At 36.2% G+C, this 15874-nt stretch overlaps 1 protein-coding gene across 4 annotated transcripts; it reads right to left on the reverse strand.

Annotated features, from left to right (window-relative positions):
• Positions 1 to 1011: 1011 nt before the first annotated feature.
• Positions 1012 to 12421, reverse strand: LOC147871490 (NADPH:adrenodoxin oxidoreductase, mitochondrial-like). 4 transcript variants are annotated; one of them, XM_087361138.1, is made up of 6 exons: positions 12276 to 12421; positions 11742 to 11886; positions 11532 to 11660; positions 5380 to 5591; positions 1403 to 1525; positions 1012 to 1143 (listed from the first exon to the last, which is right to left on the reverse strand). In XM_087361138.1, the coding sequence occupies exons 3-5, from the start codon at positions 11558 to 11560 to the stop codon at positions 1497 to 1499; spliced, it is 270 nt and encodes an 89-aa protein (XP_087217264.1). In that variant the 5' UTR covers positions 11561 to 11660; positions 11742 to 11886; positions 12276 to 12421; the 3' UTR covers positions 1012 to 1143; positions 1403 to 1496. The 4 variants fall into 4 exon arrangements, with proteins under 4 accessions (XP_087217264.1, XP_087217261.1, XP_087217263.1 ...); XM_087361135.1 differs by having other exon boundaries at positions 1403 to 1528; XM_087361137.1 differs by lacking the exon at positions 11742 to 11886 and having other exon boundaries at positions 1403 to 1528; positions 12312 to 12421.
• Between the last annotated feature and the right edge of the window lie 3453 nt (positions 12422 to 15874).

Consider the following 15874-nt stretch of genomic DNA (forward strand, 5'->3'; position numbering starts at 1 on the left):
CACGTAGCTGTGCCTCTGTCGTGGCAAGAAATGCTTGTCTTATTGCTGTGGAAGCATACCAACAGACATTTAAACAAAGGATTGGCAACATTCAATGTTATGGTATGAGTCAATTATGAGACAGGCTCAGACTACATACAGCATTCTCATCACAAAATTCTATAATTTTTATGTCAGATGTTTAACACATTCACTCCCAGGTACTTGGCTGCTGGTTTACCTCTCAAGTCAATTTTCAGTAGTACTTCATGTTCTACAGACATGAATGACAAATGACCTACAAATTTCAATGAATTCCATTAAGGTAACTGCATGCAGTGACAGAATAAAACTACATGCTCAAAGTGTGTTCTGAAAGCGTTATGTTTTGACTTCTAAAGGCATGCTGCTCTTTGACCAGGATCATACAGCGATGATAGAAATATGCCCTGATAAGACAAAAAGCACCTTTCTCAGAAAACTGAGAACACAGTTTCACATCCTGTAACTAGATAGTGTATGCAGGTACCTTTCGAAAGTCCTTGAATCACTGATCGACTGCCAATCACTTCTCAAATGTAATACTTCAAAATGTTAGAATTTTGTTAAAAATGGCTTAGCTGTGTGAGCATGTTAAGAACACAGAAAAAAAGTCAGATTATAATTAATTCAATTCCAATGCCACATAATCATTGTTCACAAAAAGAATATTATTAAATATCCTTGAAGCCGTTTATTTTTTAAATTATTGTTCCTTACAACTTATTATATTTTTTAAATAATGATATTTATGAAAGCAAGTTACATCAAAATTCATTATCTGAAAAACTGGACAGAACGCAAAACATTTATCACATAAATTCAATAATATCGGAATAATACGTTAATTTGATAGAGAAATGGCGCAAAGAACACTTTGTGGCCAAGGGCTGTCCATCACATCTTTCAGATTAAAAGATCACACTGCCATCTACCAGTTGCCATATGAACTATATGTGCTGTCATCTGTCATATAAACTATTTGATATCCTACCCATAGGATGTACTTTAGGATGATGATGATAGACTGTTTCCTTTGCCGCAAGGATTGAACTTTCCCGCTTCGAGTGTTGCCAACCACCCTTTTGTTTCCATCTTTAAAATGGTTCAACCACTGAAACAAGCCTGAAAGAGTGTCTTTGTTACTTTGTATTATAAATTAAGATAATGAATATATTCACACTACCCAATTCAGAGTGCAATTTGCTATTATTCTTACAGGCCTGGAGCACTACAGGAGCAAATCAGAGTTAGGTTATAAACGTACAGTAATGTTCTTTGTTTATACCTGTTTCACAGATAACAACAACTCATACACTAAAAAAAACACTCAGGCATGTGTATAAATGGACAGAAAAAAATCTCATCTGAAAGGAAGGCTTACCTCAGTTTCATCTTTTTTTATTGAAAGTGCTGATTGTACATGAACCTCATCAGATACCATGCCAATGGGATCTCTTTCACTTTCAACATCAACATCATTCTCCATTTTGATTATACCCATGTTCTGCTGTAAAATAAAAAATTAATTATAAAATTGTGTTAACTATCTCAAAAATCGAGGAAGATAGTTGTTCTCTGAATAATGCATATGAGCAATATTGTATTAATATGACGAGATTCAGGCATGCCAATGTAACTAAATTCCATCATGTCGACACCAGTGCAGAACTGTATTATTCGTCTCCATGTCTTCACTGTATCTTCTATTCAAGAATATTGTGTGCATCTTTATATTTTAATCCATGACTCAATGTTTAACAGCAGAAATAACCCTTCATAATAACACGTTTCATATTGTTTAACATAATGCACACTGCAACACTCTGGAATCTTCTACTCCACAAGACATGGAGAATTAATTTTATGCAGCACGTGATTGCACACACACAATTCATATTTACCCAATTCTCAACCGACATTGTTAAGCGTTCATAAAATAGAAGCCAAGACAATAATTACACATAGCCACAGTAATCTGTATAACAGCTGCCACAATCTATTACCCTGAAAATCATCGACACCAAACAAAATCCATATTTTATTACGACATAACTATTCTCCAACGCCACGCTACCAAAGTCACAGTATTTACGGAAGTAACTTTGCAGCTACTAGGAACAAAGAGCATCGTGCCAACCAAAGAGAGCCAAATGTACATATTTAAAATATCTGCCTTAAATTAATTTACTTTCTGTACTCAATAGATTACTTCTTATTTTTTCAGAAGTGTACATTGTAAACGAATCGTGAAATAATTCTTAAAAACGATCTTCAATCTACTAATTTCATGCATTGTAAGCCTTCACAAACGAGTGACGCTCAGCTAACAAAAGAGGTGCAACAAACTGGAAGTTGGTGAACCTGGCTGTATATCACAAACTGAAGATGTTGATATGACGTACGTGCTCGTGTATCTTTTCAGACAGTCCTACCCCATAAACTCATTTTTCCATCTAAAGATACAAAGATTAAAATATGAAACAACACAATCTTAACTGCTGCTTGGTATGGGAGTGAAATGTGGTCTGTCAGATTCAGGGTTTTTTTAATGAAAATCTCCACAGTTCGTTCCCTTCCAGTATTATCAGGATGATGTAATCCAGGTTAAGGTTGGTGGGTCACATAGAATGCATGGGGGACATAATAAGTGCTCACAAAAAATTGGTTATAAAGCTTTTGAGGCCTTTTCGATCTTGGCACAGTGGTAGTATAGGCCAATATTAAAACATATTTTAGGGAATTAAAACCTGCATTGGACTGATCTGGTGCAGGGTAGGGACTGGCTGTGAGCTAAAGCAAACTTGACAATCATTTCCATAAATAGAAGATAATACCTTGACTAGCCGAGCCTATTACCAGCTTCTCAATGATTGTGCCCTATGGAGTATTTTAGTTGTTCAATATACAGAAGTACTTTTCTTTACTATTTTCTTACGAATAAAAAACAATTGGACTCATATTTCCTTGGTTGTTGATGCCAATTTCAACCTCATATAAATGATATGCAACCTTGTATACAGTCTTCCTACCTTTAATATTACAGGAATAGGTTAGTTAATGTCAATGATGTATGTGCTAAATCAGGGTTGAATGTGGTTTTGATGAGGAGTAAGATATCTTCATGACTTGTCCCTTTTCTATTATAAACAGAATGCCTCTTAAAACTGGATACACTTGCCTGTTAACTATCAGAACTATAATTCATACAACACACTCAGTCATAATTTGTCAAATACAAATAAATGTTCACAATGCTTAATGTACTGCAACCTCAAACACCTCAAATTAACCCAAATTTTAAACTGCTCGCCTCAGTTTATTTATGAACTATTCATATAATATAATTTCTTAAAGTTGGTTCCAAAATTCTTTTATAGTCATAAATTTGATTGATTTATGAAGAGACACCTGTTCTGTTTAATAACTGGTATCCAAACATGTGTATGTTTAAAAATCTTGGATGACCACAGCTTCTAAAACACCCTTCTCAGTTTCTGATTTGATTTAAAATTCCTCACAACTCACTGGAAGATTTCAGTCAGTCCCTTCTACTTATGAGGCTTCACCCCTCAGAGAACATCTCTGATAGGCTGGCTTCTCACAATGTACACTTTTGACTGTTGAAATCAAGGAAAGCCCTGCACTTTTGCCTTAATCCATTTTCCTTTAAGTATAGTTTAGCCAGTCTGTCACAGTTGAATCAAATGGCAGGTCCAACTTGCATGCAATGAGTTCGCAACTGTGTCCTTATTTCCCAACTCTGTGCAATGTTTACACTTTATAATCCTATATAAAAATATCCAATAATATCGCAGAAAAATGAGTAACAAACAGAAAGAAACATGATCCTGGAAGAACTCATACTCTTCCATTCAATACATTCATCAATGCATAAATTATAATGTAATAAGTACGCAATAAAGGAAAGGGTGTTATGTTCATGGGTTGTCACCATAAGACATATGTTACAGTCATGACCAAAGAATCACCACATGATGACAGTGTCTTTCTGAATCACCAGATTTACTGAAGATGCCTGTAATTGAAACTTGTAGAAGATTGATACATGCCACTTGAAAAAAGGGCTTCAAACTCGTTTCTTCAGAATGATAAAAAATCAACAAATATTATACTCCTTCACAGGTACAAAATTTTGTGGAGATGCAACTTGCCACATTGTCACAATTACCACATATCTGACATTCATACAATCCTTACAATAACTAAATTCTGTCAAATCTGTAAAGGTTGCACATCACTTTTATATGCATTCCTTGCACAATGTATAAAATGCTCAGTTTGTGACCATCCACCTGTTCACGTTTGTTCTCCAAAAGCTGACTATACTTTGCAAAATTTCAATGATTTCGTATTTGAGGTTTTTCTAAAACTTCTGAGCGATTTTAATTTTCGTCAGAATTAGTACCCCAATGTGCATGAAGCTGACGTCAAACTAAATATTTTTTTGGATCAATCACCATATAATTTTCTGTACATAACCAGAATTATCATATTAATAATTTTCTCAAAAACAGTTGGTTATAAAATCAACTGTTGTGAACTTAAAATACAGTCTATTTGGCTGTCTAAATTACTTCCAAGTGCATGGCTTAGGAGACCTTAAGGTACATCACCAAATTAACTACTTTCTCCTACAAATTTTATATCAATTACTTTTGAATATGTTGAATCCCAACATAAATTATGTTTATAAAATGGTTACAACAAAATTGTCTGTTTACTGTTGACCCATTACAGTTTTATTTTCAACAAGTAGGGAAGTGCCAACTGGGGTGATGCAAAGTGGGGAATTAGTCCCTGACACATCTAATGTAGATATGAAAGCCCAGAAGGATGGCAAATGGTGTTCTCGCGAAGCTGCGATAGGTCCAGCAAACCAGTAGTGGATTGAAACTGGTTTCAACACAAAGCAAAGCCTCGGGAGGAGGTTTTGTATAATGACCCATAAAGCAAGCAGACACATCATAGGAGAAAGAATAAGTTAGGATGGGATATGTGATGAAAAACGATAACTTGTTTGATGAAGAACTGGAAGGTAGGATGTTAAACTGGATATCAGGTAAGCAGTACTAAAAATTTGAGGTTGTTTGAATTCGTTCAAAATCATGTCCAATGGTAGCCTTTGGAATTTGTAATAATGAGTCCTTTCATTTTGGTACCAAAGTGTCAGTTGCTAATATAGACATAGAACTAATTTCATCATAATACAAATGGTACGTTATAAAGCTCAAGGATTACTTTCTGCAGTAGTTCATTAGTTATAAACTACCATGCAAGAATGTTACGTTATGTTCCCAGATGGACCAGAGATTGGTGTAATTTGTAATGTGTACTTACCAGTTTGAACTCCAGAAATGTTGGGTACACATCCTCTACTCATGTCAAATGGTACAGCTGAGTCAGCTTGTGTGCTGCGATGCCTGATACTATGTAAGACCATTTCACATTCAACGGTCTCTGTGATGGCTGTTGGAACAGCCCCTCCAACTGCGGACACCACCAGCTTTATGTTCCCCACTGTGTGTGGCGCATCTGCACAAGCAACCCCACTTAACATATTTCAGGATCAGAGTAATAAAAACATCATTCATTAATAACAATTAGAGAATAAATTATTTATTTAGGGTTTATTAAATTATGCTTCTAACAAGTCAGATTACACAGCATTGAATATTAGGATGATTAGCAAATAATTAATTGGAAAGGTACTATCTTGGTATTTGTTCACAAGCACTGTGGAAAACCATAAGAAACTTCAACCAGGAAAGTCAATCCCTGGGCCAAGATTTGAACCTAGTACAGTAGCCGGGGTGAATCTCTGCATTCCATATCTATTAAAAGTAAAAGGCAAGGGAACCAGATGAGTGGGAAAGGGTGGCAGCTAAGAAAGCATATACTGCCCATACTATAAAAATTATTTCCTGGCAACAGTACTTTGTAGCTCGCTGACTCACCTCCTGGGTCAGTAAGTGTTTGGATTATGTACTATATGAATTTGTTTTCCTTATACATGCAAGACAGTGATGCAGACAATAAATTCAGTTTGATCCCAGATATAGTAACAACCAAACTGTTGTAAACACCTTACCATTACTCTTTTGGCATTAAAACATGTTTGATAAAGTATGAGACAATGGGAGGAAAATAAAGTGATGAAACTGTTTGGAAGGAATTTTTCATTAATTTGTCATGAAGGAAAGCATGATGATGAGCACGCTTACGAGGAGGACCATCGGATAAGTTGGAACGGCAGCATTCTTCAAATCAAAAGAAACGGTACTTATAAATTTCGCCCATATGGATTCCGTTGATCAACAAGGAAATCAGCAGTAATATGGTTTAATAGATACCGATAACTGTGTGCAACACTTGTCCTAAGTTACCCGGTAGTCTCTTATCTCTCAAGGAGGACACTAGTGACAGGTTCTTTCCTGCTTATAGGACGCCGGTAGTAGGTTCATATCCTCCCGTACAGAGGACGACAGTAGTGTATTCTCAGGTGTTTTATGGTGTTTGGGTTTCAATGTCCTTTGATGACTTGGATGCCAACACCTTTTTTGCATTGTTTTGATGTCAATTTTTATGTGGTTTCAGAACTGCTCTTATAATTTTTATTTTATCTTTTAAGTATTATATTTCACTGACAGAACCCATACTTGGGCGGATAAGTTCATATAACTGCACAAATTAAATTGTCCAGTGACAGAGACTAGCTCTTTCTAAGGGACTCAACAGAGTAAGTACCTCTCACCTGAAGATGTGAAACGTCGCGAATTTTAAAAAACAGATGATGGAAAAAGTCCTGATTACAAATAATTTTAAGTGTAAACTACTGCCCTCAGAACCCTTTAGAATTGGATGATGATGAAATGGTGGGTAAATGTAAAGTAATCAGGTTACAAGCCAATGTTGGCACTTAGGGGAGAGGAGGTATAGCTCCTACTCATTCTCAACCTTGACACTGGAAGGGGTGAGTGGTCTGCACCATTCCACAGCAGCATTTAATCCACAGAAAAGAACCCCATTACTCATTAAACAGGAACCAGTCTGTACACAGAGGCTAGGAGAAAATCCTCTGCCCCTGTTGGGGATTGAACTTCGATTGTCTGGCCTGTAGCCAGTCACTATTCTGACTGAACGATCTGATTCACAATGAATTGCCAGGTGCTTGTACAGTAAAACAAACATTTCAAGAAATGTTACTGATGACTTCTGCAAGACAGGTAATCTCTCTTAATACAAGACTTTTATGGATTTATTTTAAGAACTCCAATATGAATTTTTGTGACACAAACTATGTCATATAACACAAAACAAATGCTGTACACCAATATCTATTTAGTATGATATGCAAGTGCCTGTACAGCAAGCTTTCCTCCAATACAGATTCAATTATATGTGTGAAAATAAAGTAAAATAATAATCTGCATAATCTAAAAAAAATTATTATATACAGTCTGCCAGATATCCTGTAGTAGCACAAAAAATTCCACTTCTGTTTAGAAAGTTAAATTGATAATTCCTGCTCATGCTGTATCTGACATGACAGAGTTCAATGCCTAAATTTGTGTTAATATTCTGTTTTAATAACTGCCATTAAAGTATTTCATTTACAAAGTCCAAATTTCCATTGAAATTTTAATTTAATACTTAAATTTCTGGTGAGATTTTTTATTATATTACAAAGTTTATTCATAAACAAATGTCAAAGCAGTATATATATATTAATTTATAATTTAGTTACTTGACTTTGCACACCTGAGTCCCCTGTACATTATTGCAGCATTTAAATGTTTGCATTCCCAAAATCCCATGTACACACTTGTTAAGTGCAGGCCAAAAGAATTTTTTTTATTGACTTGTAATCCGTCGCAGTAAAATCAAATTAACTTTCGCACTAAAACTTGAAACACTGCAGCTTCTACTGGTCTACTTCATTCCTTCATATGTTCAGACCAGACCCACACAGGAACATGTATCAGTCATTCCATTCTGTTATTCCAAAGATATTTGAGACTACTTTATTGCATCTTAAAATGGTGATTTCAATGAATGAACTACCAATAAATCTCATTCTAATGGTTTTATAACAAGTAATAAAAAGGCCTAAATTTTAATTGTGACACCTTACTTTAAGGTAGAGTATTAATTATTCTGTTGACTCATTAATACAAACAACAGCAGAACAATATTAAATCGTGCAAATTAAACTATATTAACTGCAAGAATTAACTATTCATTTAAATTAAATTTTATACAAAAACAGACGCCAGTAACTAATTTAAAATGTGTAGTTATCACCTTTTCAACTTTGCCTAGATTAATGTGCGTGCTTCTTAAACTGAGAGGAGTCAAAGCATCTCCTGGCGTTACCTTATAAAGGGAGATGATCACCAACATTGCATATTTTTGCACAGCCCTCTGAAGGCTAACCACTGGATTTATGCATTTTTAGTGGCATTCCATTTCTTCCAGGATCTACAAATAATTAAGTCACAACAACATGAAACTAAAGGAGTAGTCTCCCTTCTCATCTTATCTCTCCAGACAGAACTCATTCATGCATTTACAACGGATGGCATGAGAAATCTGTAAAATACTTTCTTCCACCATTTAGCAAATTTTCTGTCATGTGATCACCTACATCCAAACCTCCCATATAATCACTATTAAACAAAACTGCCTTTGGACAAGGTATTTTGCTGCCATCCCTCAACTTGCACTTTGCTATTTCTAAATCACTTGTGTGGCAGTTACTTATAACAATTACTTCCTTAGTACCTTACCATTTCATGGCCACTGTACCTGATTCATTTACCAAGAACATAAAGTGTTCTCTTTTATAGATTTCTGGAAACTCTGCAACATGTTTCCTTGTTCTCATGCAGATTCTAACAGCTGGATAAGGAAATGTGTCAAGCACGCTGGTCATTTTAAAATCTGCCAAAATAATTTCTTCTTTCCAGTAGACTCCTTCATGATGTCCAACCTTTCAATAGTGCACTGTGATATGAGCATAAACTACTGGGAAACACTCTGAGGAATGTCTCTAATTCTGATAAGCACTGATTTAAATGTTTGCATGAATAATGGATTAGATTTTCTGGCTTGAAAATTGTCATCTGTGTGAACAGAGTGTATGCTTGCTTACAGTAGCAAGAGGAGTATCATAATTCCTACCAAACTGTTATCAGCAGTGGAAGATACAGTAAAACCCCTCTGGTTGGACACCCCTCTATATTGGACACTTTTAATTGGAACCAGCGAATATCCTATAATTTTACGTGTCCACATCCTATATCTTGGACACCCCTTTATCCTGGAACTTGTCACCCCTTTTGTTGTAAGTTGGACAGGTGCATGCATGCACTTAGTTTCAATGCTTTTATGGGAACTGTTTACAGTTAATATTTTGTTGTTTTGAATTTCTGACTGATGAATGCCTTCTACCTGAGGGTGTGAGACATTGAACACATCATTGGAATGCAGTGAAAGTGAATAGTTATTCTTTTGTTAAACCCCTCACTTGAGTTTTAACTTTGTCAGTACTGTGCTTTCAACTGAGTTAAACAGTGTTAACAGAAATTGGAAAGGTATGCTTTCGCTCATAATCAACCAGGAATGGTTGAAACCTTATTCGGATTGCGGCAAAAATTAGAAAGAGGATGGCAAATTCCAAGATAAAAGCAAAAGAGCAGTGTCTTGTGACGGACCTTTTTACAAGGAATAAGTGACATCATATGTTGAGCTACTGCCATAAGTACAATTAAACAAAATACATTCTGAATATTTAAAATTTCACTGAGGCTGGGGTATAATGTGCAACCATGAGAATGGGTTTCAAAAGATTATTATTATTGTCATTAATTCTTAATTCAAGCAAGCCTACAGTAGTTAGATTATGTAAGTAAATAGATTGCATTGTCGGTAAACTTAAAGTATTGGTGCCCTTCCCGTTGAGTTTATCCATGCAATTTTAGTTTACTGAAAACAAAATTTGTAAAAATTTAATTTACCCTTTTGATTTTTCTTATAAATAATTTCCCTTTTGGAAAGGGCTCCATAATACTCTACAATTACCACATTGTCAGTACACCACAATTTGAAAGGCTGATTTTCCCCTTTCCCTCTATCCTGGACACCTCTGTAAGTAGGACACATTATCGTGGAACCGCAAGTGTCCAAGTTAGAGAGGTTTTACTGTACTTGTAATTCTTTTAAACCAACAACACCACCCGAATCAGAAAAGTCAGAAACACGCCTGTGCTCATAGTCTGGGTCACTGTCACTGATTTTACCGCCTTTCATTCTCACGTGGGTAGAGAATAACACTGTGTGTAACTGCAAACCGTTTTGAACACAATGAATATGAACTATCAAACCATCTAACCGCTGCTTAGAACAGAAGTGCATGATACTGGATTGCTACTCAGCATACAAACTCATTTCACAGTTTGTTAGCAAAATTGTCCTATATTTATTCCATAAAACAAAGGGGTGCAACATCTTATTCAGTATTTGTTTTCAGGTAACATAAGCTCCGTGGTAAAAATGTTGGAACTTACATAACCCTCTACGCTAATTCTTGGTTTTTCTTGCTTGTCACTTGCACACTCAGCTCATTGTCCATTCACTAGAGCAACATGTTTCAGTCTGTGGCCACCATTACATTCAAATTCCTGCTTTTATGTCATTGCTACCAAAAGTCATTTTTGAGTGGTTAGACTCCTGCTTCGTATGTGGGAAGCCCTGGGTTGAAATCACAGCCTGGAGATTGCCTATCCTGACTGAAGTGTTTGCAGTTTTTCTCAGTCCTTCAAGGTAAATGCTGAGATACTACCTTAAATTATGCATGACCGCTTCCTTCATTTCTCTCTCTTTGTCATCAGTCTTCCGAGTGCTTTGATGAGGTCCTCCATTTTCATCTATCTTGTGCCAGCCTCTTCATTTCCACATATTTTTTTACAGCCCACATCCTCAAAAATCTGCGTCACATATTCCAATCTTTGTCTCCCCTTCAACTGTTCCTTCCATTACCAAATTAACCAATCCTAGGTGTCTCAAAATGTGTCCCACCATCCTACCTCTTCTTCTAGTAACATTTCCTTCGCCTATCCTATTTAAAACCTGCTCATTTCGTACTTTAACAGTCCACTTAATTTTCAACACCCTTCTATAGCACCACATTTCAAAAGCTTCTATCCTTCTTCTTTCTGGCTTTCCCACTGACCATGTTTTGCTTTCTTATAGCACTATGCTCCAAACATATAACTTCAAAAAATCTATCTTAATTCCAGGTCAATGTTTCCTTCATTTACAATTCATTATTCATTGTCATCCTCTCATTCAACATTACATGGTATGAGCTACAGAACCTGCGTCACTGAATAAACTATAAATAAATATGTCATTGCACTGGTGATCATATTGTCTCCTTCTGATGTCAAAAACTAATGATAGAATAATAAGTTTAAAACGTTTCCACTTACTTAGTACAGTGATGATGAATACTGATCATGCAGGGAGCAAGGACCTCTGAAACATTGGTAATCTTCTACCAGACTATACGCCTCTACAGCCCAGAAGACAGCAATCTTCAAGTCCATTGTGTTTTTGATCTGTAAACAAAAATGTTTAAATTAGTAAATGTGATATGTACATATGTGCATATGATGTGGAGTAGTCAAGTATTACCTTACCTGAGTTGTGGTAAGTCATTGTACAATGATGCATTTATCTTATTAGGAGTGAAGGCGGTTTACTATGTTGTGTGTGCAGCATTTTTCCACACTGTTCAGAAATTTTGCTAATAAAATAGACAGATGCGTCATACCTCACATCATTCTGGAACAAAGGACCACAACACAAACAACTCAGATAATGCAACACTCTTACTAATACACACCATATACACATATAAATGTAAAAATTTTCTGTTTACAGATGAAAAACACACCAGCAACGACCAATCTCTGCAAAACCATTTTCAATTAAACCTTTAGCATAAACTTTTTAACCAGTTCGAAAAGTTTTAACATATACAGTTGTCTTCATTTCTTAACATCGAAAGGAGAAAATACAATACAGTAAAGACAAAAGCAACTCAACCTGATGTCGATCACGTGTATAGAAAGTGAACAGTGTAAAGTTATCGAATAACAAAAACCAATACTCCACAAAACACACAGATTACTACACTACCACTGCTGTAATTTACATAAAAATTTGCTTACTGTGATTAAGACAGTAGAATATAAAATTATCCTTACAACAGACTCTTGAGTGTAATGACTTTAGCCTTCCCACCATTACAATTCTTCTTGAGAAACTGCTGCTTCCCGCCTCTTCCCACTAAGCAAACGCCGCCATTCCATCTGATGGCGTTACCAACGTAAGACTATTACAGTTCTGGGGTGTAGCGTTAGGACTGCAAGGCGTTACAACCCAGAAGACCGTGCGAAGCACAAATTCTACTAATAAAACTAATATATGTCACACCTAGTTTTAGGGCTGAGTTGGACCACATTTCTCACACCGGACATTACTGAATAACTCTTGCGACAAATGTGCCAGGTTAGTATCGAAGGTGGTAAGAGTGTGTACTGTGTATCTGACAAGGGCGTAGTCCGGTTGGTCATGTCGAAACCTCACCTGAAATTTTGCTCATCAACAGAGCCCATCTAGTAATGATTGTGCACAAAATTCCAGCTGCTGATACGCTGTGCAAGGGTGCGAAAAAATTGCTCAAAATTTATTTTTTTTATTTACAATTCGCGCATGCGTCCGACGGCAGTGCGGCCTAGTAGTGGCATGGTATTCACGGGTACAATGCAACGAAGAGCGTGGGGCCAGGCGCTGAGAATTTAGTCTCCGAGGAGCTAGAAGCTTCTGTCTGCGCAGAACAAGCCAAATGCGAAATAGATAATGTGCAAATAAACCTTTAATTCGATGTTCGTGGTGTTAATTGAATATGAGCGTCAAAAATAACGAGAAAATATAAGTAGTTCTTAAAACGGATTTTTATTTAATAGTCTAACAAAGCAGCATATAAAAATTAAAATCATTATCTATCCGCTTAATTAAAGAATATAGTACGACTAATGTAGCGAAACGTCTATTTTCCTACGTTGTATATTAGTACATGTACGTAGTAGGCCAGGGATGAGCGATGAACTACTTTGAAACCCCTTCCCACTCATAAATTATCATCCTCTGACGCCACATAAATACTCAAGCTGCTCTTAATTGTTGTCTGGTTACGTAACGATGCAGTTTCAAATTCACAGGTTCTACAGAACCGAATGAGACAGATGGCATGAATACAGACGACTGTTGGAATGGGCCAGCCGTAGCATTCGCATGCAAAGGCGGCAAGAAACCTCATTCAAGGTACCACTAGACCTAGATGTTTGATAATGTGAATAAAAAAAACACTATCTGATACCAAAAGCTGCATGTCAGTCAATACTTTGAGTCTGCTGAGAATTCAATATTTACACCATAAATATTTTAAGTAATTTTCCTTCAAAACAATTCAATGCTAACCCTTATTGCTCCAGAGACCAAAATCAAATGACCATTAAAATCCGTACAGTGTTTCTCTAGTTGTTACACGCTGACAAACGAATGGTCGGACAAACATGGCGAAGTTAACAGGATCATTTTTTTAACTTTCATTGCAAGCACGCTAACCGAAAATAGTTGAGATATAAATGAAAATGACCATCAGGAAACAGGAAAGTGAGCTTACCCACAAACGTTGGTTCAATACTAACTATTAGACTGAACACATGTTATACCAGTCCCAGAGCCGGAATGCATCCACATCAACTGCAAGGCTTAAAACCAAATGACAATGTATTACACCATTAAACTTTCAATTAATCTGCTTCAACACTCTGTTAAAAAAAACGTTCACTTCTACACACCATTCTTCCATTCATTCTTCAATAAAAGCCTCAATGAAAATAACTGGTTTCAGTGTGGGTTTATGCCAAATGCTTGCTACTGAAAAGACCTATATGGGAGGATAATATTAAAATGGATTTGAAAAAAGTGTGTGAAGGTGTTGACCACATTCCACTCACCGGAAGACAACAGCATTCAACAGAAAATTTTAAATCAACACTGCAATTAACTTTCAGGTTCCATAAAATCAAGGCATTTCAACTTGTCAAGGAAGCAACAAGTTTAAGTTTTTGTCAGCTGAGTATTTTGAGTTTCCTGTAAAGGAAGTTGATACCTTCTGACATTTCAGAAATGTAGCGTCAAGGATTACTGCAACACCTGATGTGTTTAACAATACCTTACTGTCAACAACATTAATCTATAATTCTTCTATAGAAGTAGAAATGTAAGTGTTGAGAAATGCAAATGCTATTTTACTGTATGTGCTACCTGTTTTGAAAAAGAAGTTTTCTACATATTACACAAGTTAACTTTGGACACTTGGCGTTTCACCTTAACATTACTCCATTATTTCCAGATGGTCAGTTTAAATAAATGTAAATTTAGTGACCACGTTTTGGTTACTTACCAATGACAATCCAGTGACCATACAGAGTTCTCTTACAAGCAAAATATACAAATTTAAAACCAAATTATGAACAAAATAATACACATCAACTGTGGTCAGCAAGACCACAAGGTGTCACAACCACCTAGAAGACCACACAGCATCAAAACCAATACAGTCAACATCTTCACTGCCAAGAGAACCTCAAATCTTAAAGAAATACACCCACAGAAGTTAAATTAGTATCAGTATGAATTAGCCCCTTCTCAGATGCTCAATATGACCTTGGTAGATAATTCCAACAGTATCCAAAGATTGTGTCCCAAACTTTTTGAAAGTTTTCTTGTGTGTTCTACTGATGCAGTGGTTCTGACTGACATTGCAGTCATATACAAAAATACACCAGAAGTGAGATTCAAAGATCTAGGGAGCAATGGTTCTGAGCTTTATGGTCAATCAATCTTTCAGAAACCACTTATCAACCTTCTTGAACTAATGCATTTTCCAACTCAGGAAATAAAACGTTCTGAAATGTATCAAATCTGGAGCTAATTTAAATTCAAGAAGACAATACTGCTAGTGCACCATGAGAAGTCTGCTGGGAGTGAGGTGGACATAAGTGGTTATGCTATACTCTTTAATAAAATATGTGTCCACACATGAAACACAATATACTGCACGAAAGCAGAAATATGCAGAGAGCACATGCAAGTAAGATCACCCATTCTACCACTCCTGCTTCCCAGCAGACTTTTTGAAGAGCATTTACAGTAATTTGTTCACAAAATTATTTTAAAAGCGTACTCTTTCTTCGGAAAAACCCAAGCACCTAGCAATTTTTAACACTACTAATCTGCAAATACTATAAACTCAAACTTACTTTGTGCTATGTAACGTAAACCCATGATCCGCATTAGCAACTGCTTCACTCATTCTACTCAGCTACATCACACCACCTCTTTAACACCTGCTAGGCATGTTTGTGTTAGACTAGAGAAGATAAATACTTTCACACTCATACCAAGCCACTCTCAATTATTCATGATGCTACTTGTGCATGAGCAATGTCAGTAACAAATACTGGGATGCAAATAAGTGTGCTACATAAGCAAGTACAGCAAAGAATGTTACTGAAAATAATCAGGGTATGTTACACATTGCACTGATTTGCACATTAGCCTATTTGAGATGGCATAAGTCAGCAGGATCACTTGTGTTCGATTCCCAGGAAAGGCAGGGCTATATTTCTACATCACCACATCCTGATTAACTACAAGGCCAGCGCAGCCTCTTATTCAATCAGTACGTGCAAAAAAT

Source organism: Zootermopsis nevadensis, unplaced genomic scaffold, assembly GCF_977971745.1.
Source record: "Zootermopsis nevadensis isolate Lab colony 2312 unplaced genomic scaffold, Znev_1.0 Znev_ptg000052l, whole genome shotgun sequence".
NCBI lineage: Eukaryota > Metazoa > Arthropoda > Insecta > Blattodea > Termopsidae > Zootermopsis > Zootermopsis nevadensis.

What these genes read in the sequence shown, in the direction of transcription:
- LOC147871490 (XM_087361137.1), bottom strand. Translation starts at nt 11,560, where the DNA reads ATGATCAGTATTCATCATCACTGTACTAA. An exon ending in ATTCATCATCACTGTACTAA is followed by an intron (nt 5,592 to 11,531) that starts GTAAGTGGAAAC and finishes AAATATGTTAAG; the next exon opens with TGGGGTTGCTTGTGCAGATG. An exon ending in CATTTCTGGAGTTCAAACTG is followed by an intron (nt 1,529 to 5,379) that starts GTAAGTACACAT and finishes TTTATTTTACAG; the next exon opens with CAGAACATGGGTATAATCAA.